Source organism: Lepidochelys olivacea (assembly GCF_965140295.1).
Source record: "Lepidochelys olivacea isolate rLepOli2 genome assembly, chromosome: 1".
Taxonomy (NCBI): domain Eukaryota; kingdom Metazoa; phylum Chordata; order Testudines; family Cheloniidae; genus Lepidochelys; species Lepidochelys olivacea.
The window spans coordinates 115120413-115135264 of NC_140411.1; the positions used below are offsets into that span (position 1 = coordinate 115120413).

The following is a 14852-nucleotide window of genomic DNA, read 5'->3' on the forward strand; positions in this document are numbered from 1 at the left end:
ATTCTTGCCAAAATTACCTAGGACGAGGTCTGAAATGTCAAGCTGGTGGTTCCTGCTGGCACAATTACTTTCTTCTCTCCTGCATTTTCACAACAAGCTTCCCAAAAACTTGATTCACAACCAAGAAAATGATCAAGGCTAAAGCAGATTTAATTAGCAAAGGAACAACAGAGATGGATCCTTCAGTTTTACTCCCTCACCCTTCCTCTCTTAACAGGATGAGTTCACAGTGACTGTTTATATTTATCCAAGGAAAACAGACTGGGGGAATTGGACAAGAGGCACATATATTTTTGTTTAAATCATTCTTGGACATAAGAAATTGGATGCTATTTGCAAGAAGAGTCCAACTTTGTGAAAGTGTTAGTTTCAGGTTCGAGTGGCTGATGTGTACATTAAACCAGAGACTCTCTGAAGCAGCTTCCCCACCCCTAACACCACACACTGAGCATTTTTTAATCAGTCTCAGCTACTAGAGGTCAGCCATTTGCTGTCTAGTAGCATATGCCAGACAAATAACAAAAGCAGGAATCTTTTTTAAAGTTCATTTATATTTTTCCTAATAAGATACACTAAGACAGTCATTTTACATTAAATTTCTAAAATTATGTTTCTCCCCACAACATTTTCACAATTCATTTTCACATTCATTGGCGATGCTATCCCCAAGTTAGGATTGTGCCAGTATTTCTACAGTAAACCCATAACTCACGTTATGCAACTTTTTACTATTTTAAACCTTTTTGCTTTTGTATTGCAGGACAAATCCATAACAGGAAGTACCCTGAATAACATTTACTCCAATTATCAAAGAAAACAGGCATTCAGAACAAAGGCACACACTCCGGTGAATATGCATTTTGAACAAAAAGAACAACAGAACATTAGGAGACCATCAATTAAGTCACATTTCCAACAAACATTTTTATCTACTTTTGTTACGAGTAACCCCTACAATTACTACAACAGAAAGAGAAGTTCTCTTCCATGTGTTCACTTTGCACCTCTGACACCACGTACACCCAGTTTTGCGGCTGCTGCCAGCCTTCCCCAGGCTCTGCAAAAAGGTGTTTAATGGTCATAGCAGCAGCAGAGCTAGTACAAAAAGGTTGGGAGGTAGATGTGCGAGAGAAAGGGTGGACCTGAGCATGTTCAGTGGGGTTGCCCTCAGGCCCACTCAAAAGTTGCTTGTGAATAAACAAAGGAGCAGTTATACTTTAAGTGTTTGTTTGTTTCATTTCTTTACCAAAAAAATCAGGATATGTTTTAAAGTGTGCTCCTCAGAAAGAGGTTTTAATAGTGAATTTAAAAAGTATTCAGTGTGACTGCCTCTCTGAACAGCTGTCTCTCTGCAAGTGAAAACAGAAGCACAAGCCAAGTGGTGGCTGCAGGAACAACACCTTTTTGTAAGGCAATAAAAGGGAGTGGGGCTGCAGACTTGTACAAGTGTAGGTAGCAACTGCCAAACCACAGTCCAACAGATATGCAGGGGGTGGGGCCATGGCCCTAACCAAACACTCTCCCTCTGCAGTTTCTAGCACTAGCTTCAGAACTGGCAGGCTCTTTTGGAGTCCCCAGCATCTGGAGTCAAACTGTGGCCAAGGGTGGAAAGCGGGGTCACGTCATCTTACTCCTCACACCCTCTTCCTCCTAATGCTAGGGAGTCCCTAATTTGGCCCTAAATATGTAAACTCTGTGGGGCAGGGGTCATGTCTTCTTACAAGTCTGTAAACAACTCAGGATAATATGGTACTGTAAAACTAGTAAACATAACAAAGAATCAAAGTGAGACCAACATATATTCTTTAAAAATGAGCAACACAGTGCAAAGGTGAGCAGAGTGCCAGCTTTAATTTTCAATTTAAATTGCCTTTTGGAATTTAAGTCACAACTAGGGTGCTTTATTAGAATACTAAAATGGAAGTTAATGAAATATATATTTACCATTCAAAATAATTCTGCTTCCAGTCCACATGTCCTGTCTATCCTGTTTACTGTAACTATATATTTAAAAACCCAGGCACTTACTTACAGCTGAAGTTTCTTCCACAGCCTGGAAAAGTATTTGTTCTGTTTTGAAAGCACTGACAATTGTATCATACACATTATACAAATATGTTTAGTTGTAATTATTAAAATATTCTTGACAATGGTCTTTCAAGGCCTCAGTAATGTTCCTTTGTAGCAGAAGCATATGCAAGGAGTGTATATTACATTCATGAGCACAATATTTGAGTTTCACTAAAATAGTGGATATACAAGTCAAGAGTCTGAAAACAAATCAAAAAGCCATTTCTATTTAATACAGTCAATATGAAAGTATGCAAGCAGCATAAAATGTTATTCACAGTTTGCAAAGTTAAATAAAAATCTTACGATCTGAAATACACATTTTAAAAGAGAAAGATCCTCCTGTCACAGCTTCTCTATAACAAAGACAGTTGTGCAGATATTGTGCAGAAAAGACTCAAGGAGAAAAGAATCATGACAGCAGCAAATGTTCAGTTGAACTAGTTTTGAAGTCAACATAAGAAACAGTGCAGACATTTTCCTGCTATGATTTAAAAATGTAAGAGTGAACTATTATGAACTGAAATCTTTTTCCACCAACTTTGTCCTGGCATTGTTTTAATTTTCTTTTTTACAGTCAGCTGTGATTAGTCTAAATTAGGATTAACATCTAATGATTTAAAACAAATCACTGATGTGGAAGGGGTGCTTATAGTCTGAAAATGACTGTAAAAACACCACAGTGGCAGCTTCATGTCTTGTCTCAGCTTCCACAGTTGCAATTGTTCAAAAGATGGTTTTCTAATTGTGAGGCTTGCAATCCTAGATTGGAAAGTCAAACTGGGTGCTTTCTGACTCATCTATGACCCAGGACAATTCTGCAACTAGAATTTAAGAAGTGCATTGGTTTGTGCCAAAAAGGATTCATTCTATAGTAACTATGTTGGCTTTGCAGTGCTAACTGCAAATAGCAATTAAAAAACATGTTTTCCCCTCAATATAATAAGTCAACAGAACTTGAAATACACACCGGAAGTGGAGATGACTAAGAAGTTATTTACATATAGTCACTTTCATATCAATAACCACTCATTATAGAAATTCTGTTCTCATAGCAAGATAATTTCTACTGCTGTTCTTGCTGCCAGATTAACCACAGTCCTGATTAATACTATGTTATCAAGGGAATGGACACCAGAATCTCAGGACTGCTTTTCCCTAACCCTGCTCTTGCTGATTAGTGTTTGTACAGTGTGGTATGGCAGCAGTATCTGTTGTAGAGAAAGAGATGCTGGTGGGTCTAAGTGTATATCTTCCCTCCCCTCTGTGTTCAAAAGTGTCATTTTAGGACTGAATAAGACCATATTGGAGAAGAGGTGACAAATGCCTGAAAAAGTCTTGGATGGTAGGTGAGAAGAATGCATATGTACATATAATAAATTTACACACAAATAATGGAGTAATTAAGAGAACAGAACTGGAATATGCAGAGGAAAAAGACAGCATGGGTTAGGAGGAAAAAGTCAAACAAAACACACACACAAGCTGGGGGGAGGGAGTGGGGGAGGAAACGAGCGCACTGTTTACAACAGAATTATTCTTATTCTTACAGATGGAAGTGGTATTTCCAGAAAAGCCATGAAGTAGCAGAATCTAAAATGAAGCACAAACCACTTGACCAAGAGGCAGAGACACAAGGAGGAGTGAAAAGAGAAAGGAGTAATTTCTTTACATTAGAATGCCTGCAAACTGCATCTGCTATAAAAGTTTTCCAAGCAAACACACTTCCTTCTTTCCTGGCAGTTTTATTTAGGATTGTAAACTTCAGCCAATTCAGATCCTTCCTTCTAGATCTTGTTCCTACCTTTGTTCATTAGAACAAAGTCCTTTTATTTCAGTATAGCACGATGGTGCCAGAGCCTGCTTACAACTTCTTGCCTGGTCTTCATTACTCAACCCTCAAGTTGCCTATGCAGATTCCAACCTTAGACAAAGATACCTTAGTTTAAGCCCTCTCCCCTAGAATTTCAGCCCACCTGTGTTGCTGATTCTTGAAAATGTCTGTCCTGGGCCTTCTCTGAACGCTCTCTAGCATCTGATCCAATGTCAGGACTTGAATATCCATCCGACATATTAATATCCCAAACACAGAACAAGTTTTAGCCGTCACTAAACTCTTTGGCCCTAAGCTTTATATTCTGAATCCGTTTTTGCTGCAAACTTTTACTGAGAATTTAGCCAAAGTGAAAACAGAAAATGCCAAATATCTTCAAATTCTCTTAAGAGCCATGCAATATTTTAGAAAGATCATCATGCAGTGCAAACAGTTTGATATACTTTGATATTATAGTATATGGACAACAGATTTATAATAATACAAACTATTCGTTTTCTTCACATTCACTGAGTGAAAATAGCATCCTGAAAATGTATTTTTGAAGTACTTTACTAAGAATTATTTTACCTATTGTTCTAGTTATTAAATATGACATTTTTAATAAAAATAAAATATGTGATCAGTTTGCCAAATTATGCTCTCAAGTAATCAGTAACTTTTCACCCCTTTCATTTTACTTCTGAATACCAACTTGCTTAATCTAAACGTGTTTACAAGAAACAATTAAATAGTTTGGTGCAGTCAGAACCTGTTCTTTAGAAACCCTCTATTCCGATTTTTAGGCTAAGATGCATTGCCTAAGGTAATTTGCAAAATCAGAAAAATAAAACTGTCAATGCTACACATGTAAGGTTCATTCTTCTATAGTAAAATTTCTCTGTTAGTGCAATTGTGGAATGTAAATGTCTAAAAGTTTTCCATTGTTTCATCGAAGTCCTGACCAACTGTGAAGGTACGAAGCCCAACCAGAGGGCCGTGATGCACTTTCTTCCTCACCTGAAGGGAGGAAAAATATGCTTATAATCTTCACCAGCACTAAACAACAACTATGCACAAGTGAACTGAATGACGCAGTCTTATGCGGGAAAGACACAAAACATTTACTTCTGTCAGTTTTCCTACATTCAAATCCCATACTTATGTTCACCAGTTATCTTTTTTGAAGAGATATCTTAAAATACACTCTGGAAAACTGCCACCACTTTGACAGATTTTGTCATCATGAAACACCACTGTTCAGTGTACACTTTGTTTAGAGCAGTGGTCTCTTTTTACACACAAGATCACTTTTTGAATTTAAGTGCAACCCAGGATCTACCCTGCCTGTTCCCCAAAGCCCTGCCCCGCTCACTCCATCCCCCCATTCCCTTCGTCACTTGCTCTCCTCCACCCTCCCTCACTTTCATTGGGCTGCGGCAGCGGTTTATGGTTTGGGATTCAGGAGGGGGTATGGACTCTGGGCTGGGGCCAAGGGGTTTGGAATGTGGGAGAGGGCTCCGGGGTGAGCCTGGGGCAAGGGGTTGGGGTGCAAGCTCTGGGAGAGAGTTTGAGTGCAGGAGGAGGCTCCGAGCTGGGGCAGAGTGTTGGGGTGCAGGAGGCGGTATGGGGTGCAGGAGCAGGTATGGGGTGCTAGATCTGGGAGGAGGCTAAGGGCTGGGGCAGGGGTTTGGGGTGAAGGAGGGAGTTCAGGATGCTGGCTGCGGGAGGGGGCTCAGGGCTGGGGCTTGGGTTGCATGTTCCCGCCAGGCTGCACTTACCTCGGGCTGCTCCTGGTCAGTGGCACAGCAAGGCTAAGGCAGGCTCCCTGCTTCTCCCAGCCCCACACCACTCCCGGAAGTGGCACACCCCTACGACCCTGGCGGGGCGGGAGGCACATGGCTCTGTGTGCTACCCCTCTCTCCAGGCACTGCCCCCGCAGTTCCCAGCCAATGGGAGTTGTGGGGGCATGCTTGCAGGCAGGAGCAGTGTGTGGAGACCCCTGCCACGCCCCAGGGATCACGGGGGCATGCTGGCCGCTTCTGGGAGCGGCTTAGGGCTGGTGCAAGCAGGGAGCCTGCCTAGCCCCATTGCACTGCTGGACTTTTAGCAGCCAGAGATCGCGATCGACTGGCAGAGGCTCCAGGATCAACCAGTCAATTGCGATCTGTGGTCACCAACCCATTAGTTTAGAGTATTTCAGGAAACATGTCTGCATTTGGAAAAGAGATAAAAGGCCTGTTTATTGACTTCACCTTAAGGATCCCAGGTTAGTGGTAAACTCTATTCCCTAGTGATTACCAGAACAGCAGTACTCAATGCTAGGAACCTTTTCTGCCTTGCCATTCCAATTATAAATCCTCCCACTGAGTGCATTAGTGTGTCTACACATTTCACTGTCATGCTCACTTCTCCTTACTTTATGTTCAGCAGTAACTGACTTATTCCTTATTTTAAAAATGATCTGGAAAGGGCATACACTACAGCTGACAATCTAAAACGTTTAGGGAAATTGTAATTAGTTAAATAGGGAAAATGACAATAAATACCCAATAAAAATGTTTTGAATGGGATAATACAAAAAGCCTATTTCAAATTGCAGAGTGAATTTTATTTTTAACTTTTGGCTAACAGTCTTGTTTTATTACAGTTATGAATAGCTTAACTCCCTCCTAAATGACCAGAATAGTTCTATTCCCTGTCTGTTTACACCATGTTCTTGAGCTTTATTGTTCTGGAAGATCTGCACAGAAGGAAGTCACACCACATTTCATTTTGTCTTTTCTACTTTCATATTCTGTTTCTGCAACTTTTTGATAAAACACAAGTACTTCTCATACCCTGGGCAATTGCAACAAGTTTTCCTCTCTCTTCAGGGCTGAGCTGCAACATGGTATCCATTACTGGAAGAAGCCTCTCTCTTTCACTTCCTGCCTTCAGAAATATAAATTGCAGCAGAACATTTTTCAAGTATTCCAGATTAGCAACAGACTTCTCTCGCTCTTGGTTCCTTTCCAGTCGTCTTACTTCACTCTTAAGAAGCTGCACACAGAAAGAGACCATTAAATATTACATTTTCTTACTGATTTTTATAAAATGAACGACGGAATACAAACTACTCTGAGGAACAAAGCACATGTATATTAGACATGCAATAAGGTATTGAAAGTGTTCAGTAGTTTACATAAGATGTGTTCTGGGCAAAGATCCCATGGGGCCTAAAATGTACAGCTGGCCTCCAGATAACACTGTTGGTTCAGAATTCATTTAACCTATTTATAATCTTAAACACCTTTTTGGAAGAGTTTTGCAATATTAGTTACAAGCAATTTAGTTGTATAAAGGAAGTATGGGGGAACAAGATACAGACTGGGCAATTCTGGTGATCAGGAATAAAATGCAAAGAGTTGAGTAGATATGTTACTTGGGTTATGTTTCGGCAAACTATTCACTCATCTAATTAGGAAATATTTATATAGCAAAACAAGTAGTATGCACCCAAATTTTGATATTAACAGACTGTGCACCTCACAAGAACGCTGGTTTGAAGACTGGCTTCAAAAAGCTGTTACATGCAGTTGCAGAAAATGCAAACTGGCTTTGTTAACTAAAGAGGTAAAACAGTTAAAATTAAGAAAAATTAGTTACATGGGAAGAATAATTCAACCTAAACTGTTGTGCTTTTTCTGAGAAGAAATTATGTCTTTTTTTGCATGTGAGAACTGACTTTTACCTTACCAAGTACTGGGTGTATTTTGGCAATGTTATGTACATATGAATAATTTGAAAAAATTACAGGTAATTAAATTTTGCATCTCTCCAAATTTCAACCATTCAAGTTTGAATAATCAGTTTTGTGAAACAACTAATTTGGTATGAAAGTATAAAAGGATTTGCTTGGGGACACATACATACATACAGTAAACAAAAACAAACAAACAAGCCCCCATAAAGAGCAGTATCTAAAATATCAGTGAATGCATGGCTACTAACCTTAATTTGTTCCATTAATATTGCATTGGTTGCTTCTGACTCATGAAGCAATCCATTCAAATGATCAGCACTTTTTGTTGTTGTGTTTAGCTTCTGGACCAGCTCTTCTTTGGTGAGTTCTGTTTGCCATTGAGGTGGCTCTGCAATTTTATATTTCAAAAAAAGATTACTTTGCAGTTTACTTTACATTCAGAGTGATGGTTTATCAAGGACATTTTTCAGAATTACACTGGTTTCATGGTGGCAACATCAAATCATAGCAATGAAAAACTCTGAGAAGTCAGATTTTACATCACCACCCATTACTATTCTTGCTGCCAAACTTTTGGTTTGTGATTTTTTTTGTATATACACAAAACTAAAAAAAGTACTAAAAAGAGTCTGTTGCAATCAAACTATTTTTGTAGAATCTGACTTCAGTGTTTCTTTAAAGGGAGAAAGGTTTGGGGGAGGCACCTCCTGTGTTGTTTTTCCTTTTGGAGGAGGATTTCAATATTTCCTCAAAACTGTTTTTGGACTTGCTTGTCATCTCTGTACAATTAGCCGGTTGTCCTGCATTTCCCTGCTCTACTTTTTTGCGACTTGAAAAGCAAATCCATGCACTTTGGCACAAGTTCCCACTGATCCCATGTTCTCCAGTAGCCCAATCCAGCTCACATTAAAGCCAGTGGAAGTTTTGTGTCTGAATTTAATAGGAGTTGGATGAAAACTTAATAGCCTTCTATGCAGTATTCTGAGCTGTTCTCTTCACACTCACAGTTCCTACAGTTTATGTACTCATTCACCCATCTGTTCTCCTTCCCATGAAAGTCCCTAAATGTAAAATTTTTTACAAATTTTAAGTAGTCTTGGAATCCATGAATAAAAACTGTAACTAACATAACCCTTAATCCCTATTCGAGGACAAAGCTTATACAAAAATTAATAATGTGAATGTACATTCAGTGCTAACAATGCATAGGGGTCTAATGTCTGCAATATGAAGGTATCAAAGTTCAGATTTCTAACCCCTAGAAGATGCTAAATTACTCTCATAAACCTCAGCCAACTCCTCAAGTAGCAATGTTTGTCATAGCAGCAGTGTCTAATGCTCTATTAGAAGGGGTGGGATTCTTAAGGCGCAACTCAGGCTGAGCATTACAGGACCTAACTTTTAGATGACCTGCTGCCAAGTGGAATTCACAACCCCGAGCTAGGAGCCCAGGTTTCCTATACAATGCCTGAAGAAAGTCAGGTACCTAAAAAGGGGGATTTACAGAAGCCAACATGTTGAGTGGAGAGCCATCTAAGCTAGCCAGTAGGAAATGCTCAGGAGAGGGGTGTGGCCTCAGTCCTACCCCTCAAAGGGAGTTAGGTGCGTATCTCCATTCAGGTGTCACAGCCACGAACCATCTCCTGGGGATAGGTGCCTAATGCAAGTCACTCATTTTTGTGTGCACACACACACACACTTTTAACCCATAGCCCAGTGGTTCAACACTCCCCCAGGATGCGGGAGAACTGGTTTGAATCCCCACTCTGCCTGATGTAAAGCAAGGACTTGAACCCAGCTCTCCCACATCCCACTGAGCTAAGGGGTATTCCTGGGGTGAAACTCAATCTCTTCTGTTGAAGCTGTTCCACTTGTATAAAAATATATTTAAAAATACTCATTACACCAGAGAGAGAGTGTTAGGGCACTCTCCTGGGATGTGGGAGACCCATATTCAAGTCCCTGCTCCACATCAGGCTGAGGGGGACTTGAACCTGGGCCTCTCACAACCTACATGAGTGCTCTAACCACGAGGCAACTGGATAAAAGGTCATCACCACCACATTCTCCTCCATTTTATGCATGGATCTATGCATGGATCTATATATTAAGTCTCCCTTGGAAATCCCACCCAAGGTTGCTGCAACACCAGGGAAAAAAAAGTTATGGTAGTAAAGCGGGAGAAAGAATGACAAGTATCTCAATGCTCTAAGGACAACTTTCTATGGCACCCAGAAAAGTACCAAGTAATACTGATTCTGTAACTCAAAATTAGTTAAGTACTTAAACATTTATTATTTAAAAAAAGGTTTTACTTGCCAAATTTTGTTTCAGGAGAATTAAGAAGTTGTTCCAATGATGGCATATAGGTACTGGCAGAAGACACAGACTCTGTGTCAGTTGTTTCCATTCCTTCTCCCTCTTCCCTAGCTACAGTGTGCACATCAAGAAGAGGAAGGTCAGTGTTTCTCCGTTCTCGCAAGTTCTTCACTGGCAGGTTTGAAACAGATGGACCTGAAAAAGAATTTCTTTCGGATGGCATACATTAATAAATAACACTGCTGTATGCTGGGAATGATCACCCAGAAGCCACTCAACCGGATGCGAAGGAGAATGTGAGAACTAAAGATGTTGAATACATCTTTTAGCATCTTAAATTAAGGAGATGTACATAAGCAGTAAAGTGAAACAAAGCATCATGTGAGAAGTTCAGTCATCCGTAAAGAATAAATGAATATGAATAAAGCATATTTCACAATATAAAACACAGCCTTTCACTTCGAAGACACCACTATAACCAGAGCCCAGATTACCAGTGATTTAAAGCGTCTTTTAAATGACCTATGTGAAATAAGTCACTGGTGTAACCATCTTAAATTTGGGCAGTGGGGAAGGTGGAAAGTAAGACCAGAGATGAGGTGCATTAATCCTACAGCCACAGTGAAAGGGAAAGGAGGAGTGAAAAGCTGGACAGTCATCCCCTAAGAGATTGCGCCAATGAACCAAATGGGTTATCTCAGTCCAGTTTCTGGTCCGTGCCCACTCACCCACACAACTCCCAGCAGAAAACATTCTGGATCATCATATCTTTTTTCAGTACATACGCTAAAAATACGAAAGGATGGTGCTGGTTTTACCTGTATCTTTCTAAAGATCAAGGGTTAGTTTTTTACTCTTTTTGGAAGGGTAAGCATTTCATAGCACACCTGTTCATTTAACCATAATTAGTATATGGTTCAGTAACAGTGGTGAGGGATTTTTTTTTAAGTAAAATAGTAGAGTGTTTCAATTTAGAAACTAAACCTTAAGGGATTTTAGTGCTTTTGAAAGTTGCATGTTGACAGATGTGGAAAAAGAGACAGAGACACAAGCTCAGATGAAATAAAGTACCAGCAGAAGCAGCATAAACACAAGCCCCTTCTTCCCCCGTGCGTGCCCCCCCCACAATGTGCCTAGATCCTGAACTGGGGAGACCCCTTCTAAAAGTGACTTTAGCTCAGCTTCCAGAATCAGTCTTCAATTCATTTTCTGAGGCTGCCAACAAGGGTGCCAATTCAGATGGTAATCTTTATAATACTGACTGACCCATTAGGAAATGGGCGGAGACCACCAATTCACTCTATACACGTCACTGTGTGGCCAAAAAACATTTGAGGACTACCAGCTTAGGTTAGGTTTCTAATCTATAAAACCAATATCGGTGCTTACCATTTTATATGTAAAAAACAGTTGGTAAATGGGCACCCCATATGTTTTTGGAGATGTTTGTATGATTACCAACTACAGAGAAGTGATGAATCAGTCTGCCAGTTCGCTAAACATGAATAATCAACAAAAAGGGATTTTTTGGGCTGCAGGACTGTACAAACTTACCTCTTGTGCTAGGTTCACTCTTAAGTTGGAAGAATTGGGCTTCTACTTTGGATAGCTGCTGTTGCAACGTCTCTACAGTTTTCCTATGCTCTTCTTGCAAATGCCTCACTTGATCTCTGAAACTGTTCCGAACAGCTTCGTTCTGGGTCGTCAGCTGACTCACAGTCTGTGCATGCTCTGACTTCAACACCATGTTCTCAGACTGTATAGTACAGACCCTGAAAGGTGAATGTTTACCTTATAGATGATTCCCAGTTATGTTATTTTTTTCCCACTAATTATGCCAACCTCAGGAAAAAAACTGTGCCTCATGCTTCACTGCTAAGCAAAAGAGCCAGGTTCAAGTACCAGGTCCGGTCTTTGTTTCTGTGGCCAACAGGAGCTAAAAGTATCTTTGGTTACTCTCCACCCATACCAAATGCCAACAATTCCAAAGACTATTCCATCCCACTCTCTGTGACAAGAAAGAAGTTTGATAGTACTACACAGGGAAGCAGGAAGAGAGGAGGGGAAGGATGGAGTTTGTTGAAGTGCCCTGAAGCAGAAAAATTTAAGTCAACCATAACACTGTCTGAAAAATTAAAAGTCACAGATGCTCACTCTGATCGAAATAGTGAAGTGGGGGATTGTGGGAAGGAGATATTTCAAAATGTTACCTTTCACAAGGGCACTAATTGGACTTTAAATGGCAATGATGGGATTCCCACCATTCTGTCTGTACTGCAATTTAGATATCTGAACATTTGCATCAGATTACTTCACTAGATTAAATCTTTCAACACAATGGGAGTTCTGTACATGGTACTTAGAAATAGCAAGTAGCACTCAATGAGCTGCAAAAATGTAATCTTTGAAAGTATACAGTTAAACAGAAAAAAGTGTAGGGAAATTTGAGGAGGAGGATGTTTAAAATCCCTGATCTTCAACCATTAAATTCTCATGGAAGAAGCTCCAGAAGGTTGACAGCAAGAAATTAACAGCCCTTGTGGAAATCCCACTAACTTTCTGCACACAATTATACCCCTTCCATGAGTGTAGAGCAGTTCAAACAAACAAATGCTTGGCACCAACTGCACACACAATAATGCAACATATCTTGTCATCAGAGAACCATACTTTTCTCGGAGTTCTGCCTCTTTCGTCACAGTCTCCTGCAGCATCTTATTGTGCCGTTCCAGCAGGGTGTCATGTTCAGACTGCAGTGCTTGAAGTTCAGTGACACTGATTTGTAAATTATGCTGGGCATCTTGTAACTTTACTTTTAGTTGGTCTATCACCATTTCCATGTGTTCTCTAAGGAAAAAAACAATAGATATTTTAAAGAAAGTTATCCCATTTCAGAACAGCCAAATGTATCATTAGTATTTTGGGTAATCTATTCTATTAGATATGAATTACCTTTTCATTACACTAAATGGCTTGAATGATTCAGTGTTATGACAGAAATCTTTCTAGAATCTAACCCTAGCTGAAATGACAACAAAATAGCTGATTTTGGGATTGTCCCAGGAACACATGGCCTGTTCGTGTCCATGTTCCTGGAACAGCTCAAAGCATTGCCTGATTAAGGGGGTGGGGGAAGAGGAGGGAAAGTGTCATTAATAATCCTTTCAGCATTAGACACGTTATGGGGGACAAAGCTAAAGAAGCTGTGGGTGGGAAGGAAAATAGATAATGGGTGGGGTGCAGGTTTAGGTAAGAACTGTCTCTTGGGCATTTTTTGTATATGTTTGTTTGTTTTGCGCCAGCCTGGCAGGGGTGAACACAAGGTACAGGAAAGAAACAGGAGAGGGTTGTGAAAAATTGGGTTGGGGGGAGGTGGCAACCCACAAAAATTAACACCAGAAAAACCTGGCAGTGTGCTATATTCAGATAAGTTGATTCAGGCATGAGAAACTAGAGAAAAAAGGCCAACTCACCTGTCCCAATTCTGAGAAAAATACAACTTGAAGAAAGAACAAACTTATTCAAGCTCTTAGTCCTTACTGATGTGAATAATTCTATTGACTTCTAAAATGAACTATTTGTATGGTTAAGAGTTGTAGAATAACCCTTTAACTCGGGGAGTAATCCATCCTTTAAAATTTTATCCTGTATTATTCAACTGTTGATCAAACTGTTCCACTTACAAATTTCTGAAATTAACCCTTCCCCAACAGCCTATGTCCAGTAGTAACAGAACACTGCTTCCCATCAGAATTCCTCTGCTGGCAAAAGGGGAAGATAAATAAATGAGACTCCCTTGCAACGATCTTGCTTCAAAGAAATTCATGCCCTGACTAGCTAGAATCTGATGAAGAAGTCCTCTGAATTCTCAGTATTTTTTTTTTTTTAAATAGGCAATACCTGAGATGCTATTTTATAGTTTCTATCAGGGATCCCCCATAACAAATCATAGGACTCCCTCTGCTGGATCTGCAGCAGTATTTCCAGACCTGTGCCAAAAATCAGTTAACCACGGCTAAGACTACGATTCTGTCACACATATTTTTAGTAAAAGTCACGGACGGGTCATGGGCAATAAAGAAAAATTAATGGAAACCTGTGACCTATCCATGACTTTTACTAAAAATATGCATGACAAAATGAGGAGCTGCAGGTTCCCCCCATCAACCAGAGGGCCTGGCTCAGAGGTGCAGGGTCCCCCCACCACCTGTGGTGGATCCGAGCCTTGGGGTGCCTACGGGACTCAACTTGCGGGGCACCCCTGGTGGCTCGGACTTCCTGGGAGCCCTGCTGCCTGCAGTGGCGGGGAGTTTGGGGTCTCCCCACTGCCACGGAGCTCCTGGCACCCCGGCCTCTGCCCTGGCTGGGAGCTGCCTGCAGGGCACCCCTGCCTCCCTCTGCAGCTGGGAGCTCGGGCCCCCACAGTTCCCAGCCACCAGGGGTGTCAGGGGACCCTACAGCTCCCAGGTGCTGGGGGCTCAAGTCATGGAGGTCTCTGGAAGTCATGGATTCTGTAACTTCCGTGACAAAATTGTAGCCCTAACCATGGCTTATGCACAATGACTGTCATTTTAGGACACTGACCTCTTTTTGAGGATGACCATCAGGAATGGTTGTCCTGAAACAGGTAACTGCTAGCATAGATCCCACATGGAATTAAGTCTAAGACTTTCTGAAACTGCATTGAATTTGTCTGGCCTATACTTGCACTTAAAAGTTTTCAGTACTAGTTCAGTTCAGCTTCTCACCATGTTTATGCCAGGGAAAGTTTACAGAAAAAGGGTAACAAAGGGTAAAAACTGTTGTTTATGCAAGTTTTCTGGGACTGGAACTGTTTTGTTTTTTTTAAATCGCCATGTCAGTAAACCTTGCTGAAAGCAACTCTAATTGACATGCCGGTAAGAA

At 40.6% G+C, this 14852-nt stretch overlaps 1 protein-coding gene across 1 annotated transcript in view; it reads right to left on the reverse strand.

Moving 5' to 3' along the window:
* Nucleotides 1-535: 535 nt before the first annotated feature.
* The window catches only part of GCC2 (GRIP and coiled-coil domain containing 2), a 47365-nt gene continuing 33048 nt past the window's right edge, over nucleotides 536-14852 (reverse strand). The window contains exons 18-23 of the mRNA XM_084616947.1: nucleotides 12618-12794; nucleotides 11502-11719; nucleotides 9948-10142; nucleotides 7877-8016; nucleotides 6724-6925; nucleotides 536-4903 (exon numbers count right to left, since the gene is read on the reverse strand). Coding sequence (XP_084473073.1) covers nucleotides 4833-4903; nucleotides 6724-6925; nucleotides 7877-8016; nucleotides 9948-10142; nucleotides 11502-11719; nucleotides 12618-12794 — 1003 coding nt within the window. The 3' untranslated portion in view covers nucleotides 536-4832. The remainder of the gene's footprint in view (nucleotides 4904-6723; nucleotides 6926-7876; nucleotides 8017-9947; nucleotides 10143-11501; nucleotides 11720-12617; nucleotides 12795-14852) is intronic.